This window comes from Mytilus californianus, unplaced genomic scaffold (genome assembly GCF_021869535.1).
Source record: "Mytilus californianus isolate M0D057914Y unplaced genomic scaffold, xbMytCali1.0.p SCAF_5, whole genome shotgun sequence".
Taxonomy (NCBI): Eukaryota; Metazoa; Mollusca; class Bivalvia; order Mytilida; family Mytilidae; genus Mytilus; species Mytilus californianus.
The window spans coordinates 18,262,321-18,281,996 of NW_026262701.1; the positions used below are offsets into that span (position 1 = coordinate 18,262,321).

Here is a 19,676-nt window from a genome sequence, read left to right on the forward strand (position 1 = left end):
AATTTGACACTATAATTTGACCGTCCCAACTTCACACTTCCTAAAGATGGTTAAGGATATTGTGATTCACACTTTGATAAATATATATATATAATGTTGTCTGCACTTGGTTTCACCTCCCAAGACGTATACAAAAATTAAAGCGAATCAACACAATTATCCTATGATGATTTATCCTGTTAATAAGCTTACGGGTACCGTGCCTGCATGGTACAAGGCTTTCTATAAGCTGCTTAATACAGTATTTGTAAGGGATATAATTTGATAGAGCTGTTCTTCCATTCATCGTTATTAAATAGCAACTCTCAAATCCTGCCTTCTTTGTTAACATGTACTACCTTAGGACTGAAAATCTGTAATTCAGAAACAAGTAAATTAACAGGATTGTAACAGAATATACTCTATGTTAAATCAGTCGCGAAAGTTCAGACTCTCGACCACACACAAGTAGTTAGTCCAATTTCACATATATTCATACGCATTCAAGCTCTTCTTGCATATTAAGTGCACAACAATTAGTCTACGTGTTTCCATAAGGCAGAATTTTACTTAATCCATGAATGAAGCCAAGTACATAAGGATGTTATTTAAGAAAGTGTGATTTAAAAACAGGTTTGATTGCTAAAAAGCTTAAGTACCTACATGAAATGGAAAAATTCAATGATTTTGAAGACTTGCATGTTGTAAATTTCTGAAAGTCCAAATTTACCTGTTTCATGTAAACTTCTTCAGGAAAAATTAACCACTTAGGTCATGGCTATAAATAGATCCAGATCATGGTCAGGTAATAACTTACAAGGGGTATATGGGAATATATATAGATATCATTGGGGAAAAAATTCATTGGAGTATGTCTGGCATCTTGTCCTATACATAAAGTTATTATATTGATAAAATTGAGAATGGAAATGGGGAATGTGTCAAAGAGACAACAACCCGACCATAAAACAGACAACAGCAGAAGGTCACCAACAGGTCTTCAATGCAGCGAGAAATTCCCACACCCGGAGGCGTCCTTCAGCTGGCCCCTAAACAAATATATATACTAGTTGATAGTTATTCAAAGAGTATGCCCTTTGGAAGTAACTATTTAACTCATTATATATCATAGAAATATGAGAACACTCAACAAACTCCTGATCACCTGACTGGATTGGTTGTTGCTGATTGGTGCAGTTTTCCATAGTATCAGAGTTAAGATTTGTAATAAAAAATTGTATGCTAATTGATGAACACTTCCAATTTTCTATATTCCACGAGTCATTTTGAATGAGGTGACACACACAAAAGGCAGTTATTCAGTGGGCTCATTTCCAAATTGAATCCAATTAAAAAAAAAACATATTTTTCAAAAATCAGCATTTTCCTTGGAATTGTTGACAATGGGAAAGTTGATTTCTAACATTTTTTTGGATGGGTTGAAAGTGAACACCAAAAATCAAGAGTAAAATATTTTCCCTAGAGTTGTTCCAGAGCATGCATTATACTGAATGAAATTGAATTATAATGTTGATGTCAGGGGCAGATCCAGGGTTTGAGGAAAGTTTGGAGGAAAATTGTTGGTAATGGTAAAAATAACACTGAGCAATCAATTTTTTTTTACCATTTTATGATAATTTTTCTGATCAAAAGTTGGGGGGGGTATACAACCTATATGCCCCTCCTAAATGTGATTATATATATAAATGGAAGGCAATATTATATGATATATATTATTTCTTTATTCAGTACATTTCCATGTATATTTCAACCTAAGCTAATATTTTATAGGTAAAGACATATTACCAAGGATGTATATGTTAGATATATGTCCTTAGTATTACTAATTGATAAAAGTGTCATCACAATGTTAATATACAGATTTTAGCTTACAGGACCTCAGTGTTTTAATTTTGATGCTAATCGTATGCATTATCCTGGAATTCTGTAAACAATGCAGAAAATCCTGAAAACCATTTTGATTTGTTGAATCCATTTATTTTTAAGTCACTTTAAAAAATAATGTATTTTTGTCTTTTCAGAAATTGTGATTCCCTTCATTGTAGATAGTGATGGAAGTTTTGTCTCACATGAACTCAGTCATCATGTTCGTCATAAAAGAAGTTCAACACCATCCTCATCATCATCACCATACTTATATGTAAATATTACTGGCTTCGGTCAGACATTCCACATCGATCTTAAAGAAGAGAAAGAACTTTTAGCACCTGGATTCAAGGTGTATCATCGTCAAAATAATGTAAATTCTCACAAAGAAACGTTTGTTAGATCTCAAGAGAAACCATGGGATGAAACCCGATGTCATTTCTCTGGTAAAGTGCGATCTCATCGTGGTACTGCAGCTCTTTCAGTCTGTGATGGAATGGTAGGTTTACAATTTATGAGCTAGTGAAAAATGTAGGAATGGGATGGGACAGCAGGAATTTTTTTATCCTCAATGCTCTTCAACTTTGTAATTTTTTTTTTGCCTTTTAACTTTTTTGATTTGAGTGTCCATGATGTGTCCTTTGTAGATGAAATGCATGTCTGGCATACAAAATTATAATGGTATCTTGGTTGAGGTTTCTTTTACAATTGTTGTCAAGTGTTGAGCTATGGTAATATTACACTGCAGTAAGGTCAAATTTATTTAACAGTTTTTTTTCTACATTGATTCCATTTTAATTCAGTTGTCTGCAATATAAAGTTTTACATTTCCTTGATTATTATACTGTTTTTTTGTTTAAGTAGGAAGTGAAAAGTTTAACATTTAATCTGAGCTATGATATAACTCTAATGAGATGATTTAAAGCTTGTCATATTGTATAGAAAAATGTCTATTGCTGAAGACTATATGCTGACCTTCAAATGTTTTTGTGTTATATTGGCATGGTTGGGCTGCTGTCTCATTGACACATTACTCCACATCTTACTTTATTTATATCTGAATTTCAGATTTGTTTCTTTCCGAAAATTGTCTTCAAAAAGCAAGTTTAAAATTTGAATAAATTAGGTTAATATATGTACCATGATATTTGCTATTATAAATTATCTATAATAGTAAATATCATATATTATATAATATATGTTCCGCGTTTTAATTTTTTTCCTAAAATTGTCATCAATAAGCAAGTTAAATTTTATCTCAGTTGATTATTTACCATTTAGGAACATAAAAAGATTGTAAATTTTCTCAGTAAAAGTAAGTTTCAATAAAATTGGTTATATTAAAACAATATTGAATTTGATGATAGGTTGTAAGTAAGTATTAAATATATCAATGAGGATGTAAGGTTATGATGATACTTGATATGAGAGTAATTGTCTTATATCTTTTTCCATAGTCCTGATGTATTGAACAGTCTGAACTTAAGTCAATATCTTGATGTTAACCTATTTTTCTTTAAGTGTTTTTGTTATAGTTCATTCGTTTCGTCTTTTTCAAAGCAATAATAAATTATCATTTGAAGAATTATGGTTAATTATACTGTCAAAAATAAACTGTCTTTAAGCCAGAAATCAACTCATAAATCAGACATTATTGAAATATACACCTATGTTTTTTATTTGTTTAAAAATGACTTATGACATAGTTTAATAATAAAACACTTTTTTCTATATCGCACGTGAAATCTAACCTTTTTTTTTTCTAAAAGTGAAAATTCTTGTAAAACATACATTTCTCAACGTACAGGTGAAATAGATAGCAATCGACATGTACATCAGTATCTATATTTTCATCCCTCTGAGATATAGGTTATGTAAATACTGTCTGTGTTCTGTCTTTTTAATATCAAGAGCATACAACTGTCAAAAGATGTCAATTTTTTATTAAAGAAATGAACTATTAAGAGAGTTGACATCCCCATGAGCGAAGTTGTAATTTAGTTCATCAAATGAAAAGATTCATGTAACCTTGCACAAGGATATTTGAGGACATAAATTCAGTGTGTTGCAAATACAATCAAACCTTGAGATGATTAAACCAAAAATAACCTGTCATCTGCTAGTCCATGTCATCCCTTTTTTCCTCTTACAAATAAGGGGAGATAACTAAGAAAAAAATAGATGACAAAACAATAAAATATCTGTACAGTCTTATTATGTATATATATTTTCATAATATATATCTTAAAAAATACAAAAATATTTTACAAACTTTTCATACCAAATTTTTAATTTCGAAAGTCATAAAAGCATGACCATCACTGACCGGGTGCAATATGTTTTTGTATATTTATTATTTATTAGTTCTTTGACATATTTTAGTAAGCCACCTTTGCATGTTATAACTGATTCACATACGAATTCAAACAATGGACTATTGAATACGAAATTAAAGTGTTAGTTTTCATGATACTTCAAAAGTAAAACCTTAATTCCTGTAAAACAAGTGCTTTTTTGTTTGAATACTTGACTTACAAATATTTATCCCTTTTTCTCTTCTTGATCAATTATTATCACAAACATTTCAATCTTGAAAACCATTGAACTTCAAGATAAGAAACCTAGAATAAGACTTGAAAATACTATTTTCTAACAGTTTTATGACTTGTTTGACATTTATTGCCAAAATGTTGACCTGATATGACCTTTGATCACAGCAGGTCATCATACCTTTATCAGCCCGACCTTACTTGTCCTAATACACCTGTAGAGAAGGGGTGTGGTCATTCACTTTGGCTTTGATGTCTTCTTTTCATTAGAAAATGGGAATTAAATTGTCCATATATCTGTTTTTAATTGTTTGAAATGACATAAATATAGACAATTTAAACTGAAGGAAAATAAATGTTCTTCATTTGCCTGATTTATGAGACCACAAATTTGTTACAAAGTTTAGAAAGGTGAAGAGTTTGGGTGTTGCTGTATGTAAAAGTATTAGTAGGTTCTGATAGAATCTTATTTCAAGGGGTATACTGTCAAAAACTGTATACACTGGCATTTTAGAATTCAAAATGAGATTATTTGTAGAAACATGATTGAGGCTCTATATGTGTGAAAGCTTTACACTCAATGCTGACGTCTGTATTTCCCTATGTCCATATTTCCCTGCTAGAAAAAAAAGTTGGCAAAAGAGCTTTTTAATATTAGTTTGCCAATCAATACGAAGTTGGGAGGCAATACCAAATTTGAAGCATTGAAAAAATTCAGTGCATGAACAAGAAAGAGCAGAATTAAGAGGCTCCAGTAGGGTACCATGTTAGGTTACAAGGTCACATTAAAAACTTGCCTCACTCAGGTCACCAGGTTTAAGCAATCTGTATAGTTCCAAACTGATCTGATTCTCTGTTTTGAACATTTGTCAAGGTAACAGGTTTCTCCAAATGAGATGGTAGGTTACAAGGTCATCCACCTAACCCTCCAAAGTCAAAGGTCAGATTTGACAATGTTTGAGCCACAATAAAGCACAGAAAAACAAGAAAAGACATACACAAACAATAAATACTTAGAAATGAACATCAGATTGATTGATTGATGCTTGCAAAATATATAGTTTCAAATATTTCATGCCATTTATCTTTAAAAAAGCCACATCATAATATGTGATGTAATAGTGATTAGAGAAAGACAAAGAAGCTTTAGATCTCATTCCTTCTTCTCACTTACCATGAAATCTTCATCAGCGTTTTATCATACAGTTTGCATAAGACTTTTACAAAGATACCTTAATCAAAAAAAGTTGTTAATACCCGAAAAGGATGTATTAGTATGGGATTATGAATATGAATTTTCATGAAAGTCAGGTTTAACATTTATGTCCAAAGGACTGAGTATAGTCATAGATGGGTTTATACATCTATGGTATAGTGTAGAATTGATTGATGCTACAAACTTTAAGTATTTTCAATGGTCATTATCATTTTAAGTATAATAAGTTGGACAAAAATTATAGTCCTTTCCAAATAGATTGTAGGCACATGACTATATAGCAGACTTTTGTGATTGTTAAATAATGGGGAGTTATAAGTTCATCTCCATTTGAAAAATGAATTTTGTATGGTAAAATTACACACTTTATTAATGTGGTGCTTAACCTAAGCCAGAATAAATTGTTTTATTAAAGGTTTTCACTTGTTCCTCAAAAGGATGAAAAGCTTTCTGTGTTTTACCAAATTTTATATTAATGACCAATTAACGCCCAATAGTTCATTTTCGTAGTTAAGTTGAATGTTTTATTATAGGGCGAGGTACAGGCTTATATTAAATGTAATATGTTACTGGTAACTTTGTGAATATTAAATTCTATTGAAACCTCTAATCCTTAAATTGATTTTCTTCAAAGTGTTACTTTTTATCAAAAAACTTATCATGTACAAAATATGAAATAAATCTATCACTTCAAACAACCCATGATTGACAAGAAAATATTGAGATTAATTGTGTTATTATATTTTAAAATTTAAATGAAGAAAAAGCTTGGAATTCTAGGCTACTGTATGTGATAAAAAAATATTAGGCTAATGTCGTAAATCTGTCAGATTTCTCTTTTATTTTGTTTATAAATTATGATTGAAATGTTAAATAGACCTGTCTCATCTGGAAGGTATTCTCAGATTAGACATATTGTAAAACATGGATTGTATTGGATGTGGAATTCCTGGCCCTATATTCATTGAAAAGAAATTATGTTAATTTTTTGCAGTTAAATTGTAACTGAAAAGCCTGCTGACCATGGGAGGTTACATAATGAATTAGCAGATTAATTTGTATAACATTTGAAGGGAAGAAATACTTAATATTGTACTATGAATAAGATAAAAACCTTAAGATACACAGAGATGTATTAATTAGAAAGGTATACACAGTACAGTTTTTTAGAGAGACTATAAAATTACTTTTTTTGTCTTGTTTTAGTAGATTCTTTTAAGTTCACGCATTTATGCACTTATAGCGAAAATTTAAATGATGACATGAATAAGTGAAATTTGAGTAATCATACCTTGGGCAGATTAAGACTGATAAACTGACTTGTACAATGCCTCTCATGGGAAATAAAAGTGGTTAACTTTTTTATAGCAATCAATCTAAACTCTGATACTACCAATCTCAGAGGTTAACTGTTTTTATCATTTTGTGCATAGTGCTTATCATAAAAAAATCTTAACTTGTTTGTACATTTTTTGCTATTAGACTTAGAAAACTGTTGTCAAATTTAAAGGGAAATAACAAATATATTATGAAATAAGACAACATTGTACATCTTAGGAAGGATTGACTTCAAGATGCTGTCATACTTGTATGCAATTGTACAAATATATTCCATTCACTCCATTTCTTGTCCACACTTACTTAACCAGTCCATGTTTTAGAAATACCACCAAAGCTGCAGATTTGACTATTATTACTACTTTAGTTTGAAGTGTCATTACAGCATGATGTATGACCTTACTATCTTCCTTTGAAATAGTTTACAACAATAAATTTCCATTAATAAGGCATATAAGTATACTATTTCTACAAAGATAGGGAAATAGAGTATGATAAAAGAGGTTCTATGTACTTCTTGTTAGATCTCTCATGTGTAGAAGTTATGGTGATTCAGTGACGAATTTCAATGTGATTCTTAAACAGTCTGCATGCTATTTTAAATATATGTATATTTATGAGAATTTCAGGTTTTTTCTCCGTGGTAGATGTAAAAAGTAATGTAATGCACAAAATTTGCTTTGAAGTAAATTTTTTTGTTTTTTTTTGTTTTAAAAAAAATTGTCCCAACTCCTACACCATTTTGGGAAGAAACTTTACCACATACTCTATCTTATGAGTTCATATGTTCTACTGAAGTGAGAGGCTCTTTTTCAGCATTTACAATGTTCAGTTCAAAGGTCATTTTCATAAATATTAAATCATGTAAGTTCTTTTGAATTCAATGCATAACCTATGTTCAAATTAACTTGTAAACTTGTAAGATTTTGTATAGTAAGAACCCTATATCTTTTATCTTAGATAAGATAATAAATTATCTAAAAGTTGTTATATAATAATAAAAAGGAAGTAGAAATAGCTTCAAACACCATCAAATATGAAAAGCTATTCATTGAAACAAATGGTTTTGTATTTTGCATTGCTTAGATTTATTACTTTATATGTGTTGTAGAGTAACCTTTGAAACTATTTTTTAAGTTACAATACCTTATGGGACAAAAGGACGTATAAAAAGTACTTATTAAGTTAACAAAATTCTAGAATTTTTTTTTTAAACAATCACAATGAAAAGTGTTCATTTATTAAATCCTTGTTACATGGGAGGTAACTTGAGTTTTATAATGCCCCAACCACTAAGTGTTACCAATGATGGCCCTAAATCTGTCACTCAGTCATTCCATCATTTTAAAATGGAAGTTTTGACTTTTTTCATTATGCCTCAGCCTCACCGATCTGATTTTAGGTACAATGACTTACAGATATAGAGTTTGTGTTTTGTTCTGTTAAGTAGTTTTTGGCAGAATTACTTCCCTTGAACCTATAAAATTTCATGAATATTGTACTTGTCAAGACATTTTTGTAAAGCCTGCTGAACTGAAACTGACTCTTGGCACAAACATACATTCTGTAAGTGTATAATGATGACTTACAGAATAATTTTTTTTTGTTTCTGGTTGACTAGTTTTGGACAGAGTTATGGCCCTTAGACTTAAACCACTCAATACGTTGAGAGAAAACAAATATTTCGTCACACTTTTCTGTAGAACTACTGAAAAGAAAGACTTAATATGTGACCAGGAGCTTGACAGTGATGAGTTGTAATGTGTTTTCTGATACTTTAAACAAAGAATGGCATATTCTTATCACATCATGCAACTTCCTGTTGTCTTTATTGGGTGAAAAGGAGCTAAGGTGAATTTTTTTATCTTCAGGAAAAAAGATTTACATTTTGTTTGAAATGAGGTTCCAGTTGGAAGTTTCCCTCAAGGCAAGGTAGGGTCAACAGGTATTGTACTGTCTAAAAAAGACCATCAAAAATTAAATTGGTTAATGTGTTGGGGAAAATTTGTCATTGATATTTCAATATTATTGATACATTGTTAGGTATACTTACACTTTCTGCACATTTTTTTCAGCGAGGTATCATTAGAACAGCAGATGAAGATTACATCATAGAACCTCACAAAAGTCATAAGATCAAAGGTCACGGTCAACCTCATAAAATGTATAAAAGATCATCATTACCCCAGAAACAGTATTACGACAGCAGGTCCAGTAGACGTAGGTACATTGTTTCACTATTTATATTTGAACAATACAAAACAATAAAAGCTAATTTTCATTTTAAGATTAACAAATATAAATAATAAGACATGAAAACTTTGCAATGATACAACCAGTGAGTTTACCAAAATTATTAAATTAAGGAAGCCTTTTTGTTCTTGTTAGCCAGATGCTCAAAAGTCAAATACCCAGCAGCTAATGCTTAAAAATGTGAAAATATCTCTAAAGATTTGTTTTTTAGGCTAATTTAGCTAAAATTACAATTAAGAATATATCACCTCTCCTAAATTCGATGTTTAAAGCAAATCAGAATCAGGGACAAAAAAAACTAAAAAAAAATCTCTTGAACAGATTTGGCCCTAAAATTCATGAAATTTAAAAACTCAACACAAATAAACCACTCTACGCTTTCTGTATCTGTAACTCAATGAAATATTTAATACTTGCATTGTTGTTTAATTTTTCAGATAAAGACAATTTATATTCATCAGAATTAAATCATGATAGCAGCATTAATAAAAGATCATTGAAGTCTGAATATAACAGACATAAACGTAAAGATCATCTAGCAGACAGGACTGTGGAAACATTAGTTGTAGCTGATAAAAACTTGTACCAAAAACATGGAGATCAAAATATAACAACTTATACACTGACTTTGTTTAATATGGTGAGTAAAGTAATATTGATCTGATGTATTGAGAAAGTAAAGTGGCCAGAATTACAAGTCTTAATAAGTCTGATCAACTCTTCTTGAAATTACAGCTTTGTGATGACAAAATTGTTTGACCTAACTTATCTCTAATGTCATAAGGATCTAATGTTGATAAGTTTGATTCATAATTGTTTAGAGAACGACCATTTAACTTCAAGGGCGGGGGGTGGGGTGTTATGGTTTTTTCTAAAAAATATTCTGATCCCCAATTTGATGAAAAAAAATATTGTGGTCAAGCAGATGACAAAAAAAATTATCTGAATCCAGATTTTCCCCATACCTTTTAGTGTTAAATTTTGAAAAAAATAATTTGATTGAAAGCATCGAAAAAACTAAAAAAAAATGTTTGCACTTTGCGCGATAAATTTTTTTGACTTCGACAAAAAACCATAACCCCCCCCCCCCTTGAACTTAAATGGTTGCTCCCTAAGTCCTCTTCTGGTTTACTGGTAAATCAAGAAAAGCTATTTTTTCTATCACGAAAAACACACAAATACAATTTGGATGAATAGATCAGATTTTCATCATTTTGATATTGCAAAATATTAGAGCTCTGCAAGTGACAATATGAAGCATTTCCTAAGTGATCGCAGGGAGTATCAATATACAGAAAACCTTATAATCAGTTTATATCAGTTATCTACAAAACACATGACTTCACAATCAACAGAAGTTATCCAAAGCATGTCCTGATGAAACTTACAGATCACAGTATAGCAACAATCAATTTCATTGTTAGAGATGATTGTACAAATAAGATGTGGTATAATTGGCAATGAGACAACTCTCCGCAAGAGACCAAATTTCATAGAAGTTAACAATGGTACATTTTGCTTTTTTATTCTTTTTTCTTTTTTAGACAGTTTATATATTTTGTTTTTTACCTTCTCTACATCTTTGTATTATTAAGTAAATAAAGATAACTCTATAATAAAAAATTCCCACATATTTTGTCTATACAAAAAAAATTATAAACTTTCTGTGCTTTACACTTACACTAGATTTAGATCATTACCCTCAGTCTTCACACAGGGTTAGATACATTAACAAGACTTTTTCAGAGTTCATCTGTACTTGTGAAAAAGCAGGGAAATGGATTTCCTATATGTTGATATTGTCTAAACAGTTCTTACCCAACAAATTATAATCTCTATCTTATTTAGAATAAATACATTCTCTATGAAATTATTTATATATTGTTTATTCTAGGTTGCTGAGTTGTTCAGAGACAGGAGTCTTGGAAATAAAGTCAGTATAGTACTAGTTGGACTAATTATTCTTGAAGGAGATGAGGTAAAAAACTTACTACTGTGGAAGCATTTATTTATGTGGATACCAATTTTTGTGGATTAAGGAATAAATTGTATTTTCAATGATATTTGATTTTGTGGTTTTGTCAAAGTCTGCATACCAGCCTATAGAAAATATGAACTTTGTCAAACATTTATATTCATAGTTAACCTTGACCCAGGAAATCCCTGAAAATTTGTATCCGAATTATAATGAATCCACAGTATACAGTATGGGTTTTGCTCATTGTTGAAGACAGTACAGTGCCCTACAGTTGTTTACATCCACGTCCTTTTGTCTCTAGTGGATAGTTGTCTTATTTGCAATCATACCATATCTCCTCATTTTTAAATTGAGTGTTTTCCACATTTAAATAGATTTCATAATCATCTTCAAACTTTTGACTGCAAAATAGTATCTGTGGTCTATATTCAGCATGTATATGTACCCTCCTGCATTGATCAACTTCATGTTAGTTTAAAATACTCATATATCACATATACTTGAAATATGTGACATATGTTTGAAATATAATACAAGCAATGTATCCATTAACAAAACCAAAAGGTGTTTTAGTAATGTAAATGTCATGAAAAAATGCAAAACTTGTGTAGTTTTTCATACTATTTACTGAATTACAAAGACATCATTAATGATGTGTCACACCAATACATGCTTTTATCATAACTTTTGTTGTTCAAAGTTGTTAAAATATTACAATAAGTGGTGAAATAGGCCAGTTGCTGGAAAACATGTTGTTAATGTCATGTTTGCCTCTTTTTGGAATTGCATTTGAAAACATTTGCTGTTGCTAAAACATAAATTTTGACAAATTTATTCAAAACCTTCACACTCAGCTGCTAGGTTTTATGGAATAAAGCACATTGATGGTGACTGGCAGATTTATATCACAGGCTCTTGGGTGATCTAGTTAATTAAAATACTTATTTTTATAATGATAATTTTGAAACATGTATGATCATGTATGTATGTATATAGGCAGTATGACCAGGCTATTCTTGAACACCTCTGTAATCAGACCACTTTTGCCTTTGAAAAGTTCTACTGATATACTACATGAATGTTTTTTTTTTTTTTAAATTATGAATAATGATATCAAGAAATTTGAAGGGAATGCAACAAAAACTGTCAGATACAGTCCTCACTGCTATTTGTCTGCCATTACAAAAAAGCAAAGGCAGTTCCATTCAAATTTGATGTTTGATATATGTTTTCACCACAGTTTAAAAGTGATTGTTAAATGATGTCAATAAGTCGAGTGTTGCAAAATGTGCAGTCAAGTGTCACAGGGTCCTAAATAGTAATATGTACGTTCTATACCTCAATTTGACAAACTTTGATTTATCTTCTTATTTTGGTTAGATACACACTTTAATTGCTAGACAAGAAGTTACATTTTTCCATATTTTACAGCCAGGATTAACCATTGGATATCATGCAGATAAGACACTGAACAGTTTTTGTTCCTGGCAAGCTGTACTGGAGGGAGACAGGGGGAGACAACATGACCATGCTATACTGATGACCGGGATGGATTTGTGTTCATATAAAAACTCACCATGTGATACTCTAGGTAGCTTAAATGATAATTTTGTTTAATGTTCTATAGAGTTATGTTGCCCTGCTATTGTGTATGGAGAGACATGTAGATACTCATACTGGGAGTGCTCGTGGTCATATAAAAATTATCACTAAGTAACCATTTCATGTTAAAGAAGAAAAGAGAGAAAAATAATTTTTATATTATAACAGGAAGTAACCTTAGCTTATGTTAAAGCTAAAGTTTTAAGATAATCCAGTTGAGTCAAAATTTTTGTGTTTTGAAATAGATTTTATCTCACATATTATAGACAAACTAATCTAGTGGAAAATATGTATTGTTTTATTTATGAAGAAAAAGTATTTTGAAGTACTCTTTAATTTAGATATCATGATTATGAATTGTAAAAATTAATAAAAAGAAGATGTGGTATGATTGCCAATGAGACAGCTCTTAACCAGAGACCAGATTACATAGAAGTTAACAACTATCAGTCAACAATGAGCAAACCCATACCCCAAAGTCAGCTATAAAAGGCCCTGAAATGACAAATGTAAAACAATTCAAACGAGAAAACTAACGGTCTGATTTATGTACAAAACAATGAACAAAAAACAAATATGATATACAGCAACAAACGACAATCACTGAATTATAGGCTCCTGAAACAAACTATAAAATCATTTGTTTAACTCATCAGATCAATACAAAGCAGAAAAATATCTAACAAAAACACAGACTGGATGTGGCAAGGTATTTATAAATCCCCACAACAAATAAGACACTAAGTACAAATCTGAGAGTACTCTCAGTTATTGACAGCTAGTTCAAAGCTAATAACAACTAATAAAGAAATCATGCATCTAAGACTAAAATATCAACCAGTACCTATCCAACATCCAATGGATTTAGTTTGTCCAATTTAGTTTATTTTCTTTGTTATATAAATATGCATAAACGGATTCACTTGGTAAAAAACCAATGAGGCAGACACTCAACAACACAAATCAACCAAAATAGATATTAAAAAGGTCACCATATGGTCTAAAATGATAAACACCCATACCATGTGACAAGCTAAATATCTTGATTTAATAAATGTTTGTTTCTGTAGGGTTTGCACCAATAGAAGGAATGTGTAACAGAGTGAGAAGTTGTACTATTAATGAAGACACAGGTCTGACAACAGCATTTACTATAGCTCATGAGATGGGACACAAGTAAGTAGATAAACACAGTGAATTGCTAGAGTATTGTAAGGCTGATGTTTTTAAATTTTGTAGCATGATTGTCTTAGATATGAAAGGTTATAATCTCTAGTTTTATTGAGCCACAAACTTTTAAATTGTTGACTGCCACTTCTCATTGGGCATTAGTCATTCTTATTATATTTTTTCTTCATACATCTTGAATTTTTCTAGGAATGTAAAAAATTGGCTCCATTTTCAAATCGTGAAATAACTTGTAACACTATAGAAAGGGACAAACCACTCACCAATTGTGACCATATTTCATAGTAGCATAGAGTATAAAACAATTATTTTTTTACTCTCCACCCTACTACGGCCTAGTTGGGCACATGACTCCATACAACACAAAATTTTGCCATGTTATATGATTTGTTTTGGAAATGACTGTAATTTCCGTAATTAACCACAGATAATAGCTCTACCGCCAAAAGTGAAAAAAGATATGATAAATCAACATTTTGGACAATTTCACAGTAGCATTTAGTACAAAAACTTCCTTAACTGGTGTTGAATAATATAGATGATGTTGGGTAAACATTAATAAGACAGCAACCCATTAATACAAAACACTAACAGACATATGAAGGTCAACATAAGTCTGAAACATTTATAGACAGGTAGTTATACAAGCGACCTCAATCTAAAAAAGTTCATTGTAAAAATGTATGAAGTGTTAATTTAATTGTTTTCAGTTTTGGAATGTTCCATGATGGAGAGGGTAACTACTGTTCACAGTCCGCTGGTAAATTGATGTCACCTACCCTTGTTAGTAAAGATGGATTGTTCCAATGGTCAATATGTAGTAAAGCCTACCTTATGAGATTCTTGAAGTTAGTTTTCAGCATAAATCTATAGCGCAATTATTTATTTACATTTTACTGGCAAGTTTTTTACCCCAAGATGGTACTCAGAATAGAAACATGTACGGCCTCTGATTGGATGATACAGGATTGGAATTACTTTTAATCGAAAGCTTATCTTATTAGGTTAAAAAAATCCAGAAAATCAAATTCATATTTTACAAAGTATAGAAAATATTTTCAATATCTGCACGTCAGAGCCATTAAAAATGTGCCTTTTTCATTAAGCGAAAAAAATAGATGATGTTTTTCAACTGCATTTTAAGTCAATTTTTGCCGCATAATCATATAGATATTAGTCTGACTGGTTAATTCTAATGAGGGTCGGTGAAAACATTGAGAAAAATGTATCAGCCAAAACGTTCTAAAAGTACAACACGGATATCCAAAGCTGTCATTGAGATATTATTTTCTCCTTTGACAGAAATTAAATAACAAACCATACGTTTATACAATCTATTTTTTTTTTCAAGCAATCAATCCTAATGATCTCATTTAAAAAAAACTGTCAAGGTTTTAAAATGAAAATTTTTGAAAGTTGTGTTAATCCAAGTAAAGTTTCCAGAATCAAGGAGTTTCTGAGCAATAAAGATTTGGATATATAATATTTATTTCAATAAAACAAAAATATTGATATGATAAGTTTCAAGCAAATTTGTATGAATAAAAGGAGATGTGGGGTAAATGTCAATTAGACAGCAACCCAATGACACAAACAAGGAAAGGCCAAATATATGTATGTATGGTTACATATACATGTATATGTATAATGTGTACTAGTTAACTTATATAGTATTTATTAAGGACTTCCTACATCAGTGCTCTGTCTTTTATGGATGTATAACTATTACAATAGCCATTCAGAAAGCAATGAGAAAACAATTACTGTAAATTCAGGAAATTCTAAAAATGTTTTTGATATTGTAAAAATTGTGACAGGATAGGTTTCTCAAAAAATAAAAACTGGCATTTTAAATTTTAGTAGCACTGTTTGTATACCAGATTTCTTGAAACTGCAACTAATTATTTTCGTATTTATGTCCATTGTTCAACCATCACAATAATAAATACACACACAAATGAGTAGGCCCAGTAAGACCCCTTTTTGACCCCAAAATATAGCATTTCAAAAATTTGTTAAAAATGTAAACTTTTAGCTATTTATTGGAAAGTAAAATACTTTTATCACATAAATATGGGCTGTTTTTGTCTAAAATGGAAGTGTCCACACTTGTGTTCACTCTTAATATTCAAATATATGTTGTATTTGAAGATGATACATAACATATATAAAGGTTGAAACTGAACACAAATGCGGCCACTTCCATTTTGGACAAAAACCATCTGAAAAGTGACGTTTTGTAGCATATTTGATAGATTTTTCATATTCAAGTCTGAATTTAGGGGTCTTTAATGACCAAATCAGTTCAAATCTTTTACATAGACTAATTGAATCGACTGAAGAAGACACTTAAGTGTTTAAAAAATGTAAAAAATGTTACATCAGATGTACTTCAAATTTGAGGCCAAAATAAGCCCTTACCAGACCTTCTCCTTTCTAATTTTACAGTATATACCACAAAACACTTAGGAAATGTTAACAGCTTGTTCTAACATTTGAAATGGAAACTTTTTTTTCAGTACACCACAAGCACAGTGTTTGTCTAACCATTCTAAGAATGTATCAGAGTTATCTTTTCCTGACAAGTTACCAGGAGAGTTGTATGATGCTGATATGCAATGTAAATGGCAGTTTGGGGATAAAGCCAAGCTTTGTGGATACGATTTTGGAAAGGTTTGTAGTCGTTAGTAATTTAATTGAATACTCTATTTACTGTATGAATAAAATGAGATGTGTACATTAATCAATGAAGCAGCAACCAAACACATATATAACCAATCGAAAAAGCAACATACAGTCTTCAGTAAAATGTATCTACAGTAGTGGTCAAAAATAGGTCTACTCTCCCATAGACAAATTATGTATCAAATAATGTTTGTTATGAAGGTACCAGCTTGATATATTGACTATTCAGTTTCAACTGAAATTAGGAATAAAACTAAGGTTCAGGGTATCAAAACAATGAAGGTTTGGCAACTAAACAGTCCCACTGACCTAAGACCACAGTACCTCTGACCTAAGACCACAGTCCCTCTGACCTAAGACCACAGTCACACTGACCTAAGACTACAGTCCCACTGACCTAAGACCACAGTCCCTCTGACCTAAGACCACAGTTCCACAAAGCCTTATTTTCATTAGAGAAAAGATGGCTTCCAAAGTGTGGGATAACAGTAGTCACAACCAATAAATTCAGTAGACTGCTTTGAACATTATTCCTTTAGTCCTCTAGTTCAGTGCCAATAATAAAACAAAATTTAACAGTACTACTACTACAGGAGTGTTTGGCAACCTTGACTACACAGGATGGTATGGCATGGCATTACACTGTTAATAAATACTTTGGAACACATAAAGTTAAAATTGATAATTAAATATTTCCAATTCTTGTTTTCCTTACTAAAACACAGTGGATAAAATGATAATTATATTGATTTTATGAGAAAAAAAAATTGTGTACTGTATTTATAATTCAGGACATATGTAAATCCCTGTGGTGTTTCAGAGGAAGACAACGATGTGAGACCAAGTTTTTACCAGCAGCTGAAGGAACATCTTGTGGTCATGGTAGGGTAGGTAGGCAATATTTGTTATTTTACTATTTTTTTTTCAAATCATGTTGTCAATGAATGTTTATTATTTGTCTTATCTCTGACTACTAAACTATTATTTTACTCATTTAAAAAAAGATTATAATTAGAATTCAATTTTATGTCTTCCTTTCCTTTGTATCACTGTAAAAATAGATTTACTGGAAAGTGCTTGTATTTTATTCTTTACTACAAATTCATCATCAAGAAAGACTTAGTCATATGCATTTATTTGCTTTGTTTTAAGTAAGCAATTGATGAAAATAAAATGTAAGAAAAGAAAGTAACCAGCTCTTTATTGTAGTGGTAGCATGCTTGCCTTGAATGTGTGAGGTCTTGGGTATAATCACATGACATGTCTAACCAATAGCTTTAAAATTTGTAAATGCTGCTACTATTTAAGGCACATAATAAGATTAATTTTTGCTGAACTTATTTTCTGTTGTTTTAAAGTATTTTTATTACAGTTGTAAGTTTGAGTGATTTTTCATATATCAAAGGTTAGACAAATGCAAAAATAATCTTATATAAGGTGTTTGTCAAGATGTATATCATTTGTCATATAGAATATAAAGTATATACTCTTGTTTGTTTTCAGTGGTGTCGCCAAGGTGCATGTGTAAAGTTTGGACAACATGGGCCCAGTCCTGTAGATGGTGGGTGGTCAGAATGGTCAACATGGTCAGAATGCTCTCGTTCTTGTGGTGGTGGCGTTACCAAGAGAGAGAGACAATGTAACAAGCCATTGTAAGTATGTAAACATCCTGCTCCAATGACTTGGAGGGAGAAGTAGAACCGGTAGGTTTAGGTAATAGTGAATTAGCTCTTTTTTCAATTACCTTCTTTATGTCAAGTAAAATAAAGGATCTCTCATAAATAAGCTTACACAATAATACAATGGTGATCAGCTTTTTTAAGGTTATGTTTAGTTTTTATGTGGTAACAAAATTTGAATAACATATAATTTTTTAATACAAAATGTAATAACAAACTTAAATGCCTGTCCCAAGTGAGGAGCCTGTAGTTCCATGGTTGTCGTTGTTGCTGTATATCATATTTGTTTTTTACATCAATCAGGCCTTTAGTTTTCACGTTTGAAAAGTTTACATTTGTCATTTTGGGGCATGTTATAGCTTACTATGCAGTATTGGTTTTGGTCATTGTTGAAGGCCATATAGTGACATATAGTTGTTAACTTCTATGACATTTAGTCTCTGGTGGAGTGTTGTCTCATTGGCAATCATACAACATCTTCTTATTTTTATGATTTTGATATTTTTCAGACCTCAGTATGGTGGTATGCCCTGTCAAGGAGATGATAAAGTTTACAAAATGTGTAATATAAAGGTATGTATTGCTTTGGATGGTTACAGAGATCTGATTGTTACTGTATTGATATCCTTTAACTTGTAGAACAGGGTTTAACAGCACCCATCCATAATACAACTTCTAATTATTTTTAATGTAGGAGCATTAACATACAAAGCTGATTTTTTGTCGAGCCTGCGACTTTTGTCGCAGAAAGCTCGACATAGGGATAGTGATCCTGGTGGCGGCGGCGTTAGCTAACTTCTTAAAAGCTTTATATTTTAGAAGGTGGAAGACCTGGATGCTTCATACTTTGTATATGGATGCCTCATGTTACGAAGTTTCCGTCAGTCACATGTCCAATGTCCTTGACCTCATTTTCATGGTTCAGTGACTACTTGAAAAAAAAGTTAACATTTTTTGTAATGTTAAATTCTCTCTTATTATAAGTAGCAGGATAACTATATTTGGTATGTGCGTACCTTGCAAGGTCCTCATGCCCGTCAGACAGTTTTCACTTGACCTCGACCTCATTTCATGGATCAGTGAACAAGGTTAAGTTTTGGTGGTCAAGTCCATATCTCAGATACTATAAGCAATAGGTCTAGTATATTCGGTGTATGGAAGGACTGTAAGGTGTACATGTCCAACTGGCAGGTGTCATTTGACCTTGACCTCATTTTCATGGTTCAGTGGTTATAGTTAAGTTTTTGTGTTTTGGTCTGTTTTTCTTATACTGTATGCAATAGGTCTACTATATTTGGTGTATGGAATGATTGTAAGGTGTA

General features: G+C 31.1%; 1 protein-coding gene across 3 annotated transcripts in view; it reads left to right on the forward strand.

The window, feature by feature from the left end:
- LOC127701048 (A disintegrin and metalloproteinase with thrombospondin motifs 18-like) overlaps positions 1-19,676 on the forward strand; it is a 523,205-nt gene that overhangs the window by 24,907 nt on the left and 478,622 nt on the right. For all 3 annotated transcript variants that reach the window (XR_007981810.1, XM_052204821.1, XM_052204823.1), the window contains exons 3-13: positions 2,022-2,365; positions 9,045-9,189; positions 9,660-9,862; positions 11,117-11,200; positions 12,632-12,791; positions 13,873-13,978; positions 14,701-14,838; positions 16,510-16,663; positions 17,467-17,562; positions 18,179-18,327; positions 18,864-18,927. Coding sequence is in view for 2 of the 3 variants with exons in the window: in XM_052204821.1 (XP_052060781.1) it covers positions 2,022-2,365; positions 9,045-9,189; positions 9,660-9,862; positions 11,117-11,200; positions 12,632-12,791; positions 13,873-13,978; positions 14,701-14,838; positions 16,510-16,663; positions 17,467-17,562; positions 18,179-18,327; positions 18,864-18,927 (1,643 nt within the window). In the remaining variant the exon portion in view is untranslated. The remainder of the gene's footprint in view (positions 1-2,021; positions 2,366-9,044; positions 9,190-9,659; positions 9,863-11,116; positions 11,201-12,631; positions 12,792-13,872; positions 13,979-14,700; positions 14,839-16,509; positions 16,664-17,466; positions 17,563-18,178; positions 18,328-18,863; positions 18,928-19,676) is intronic.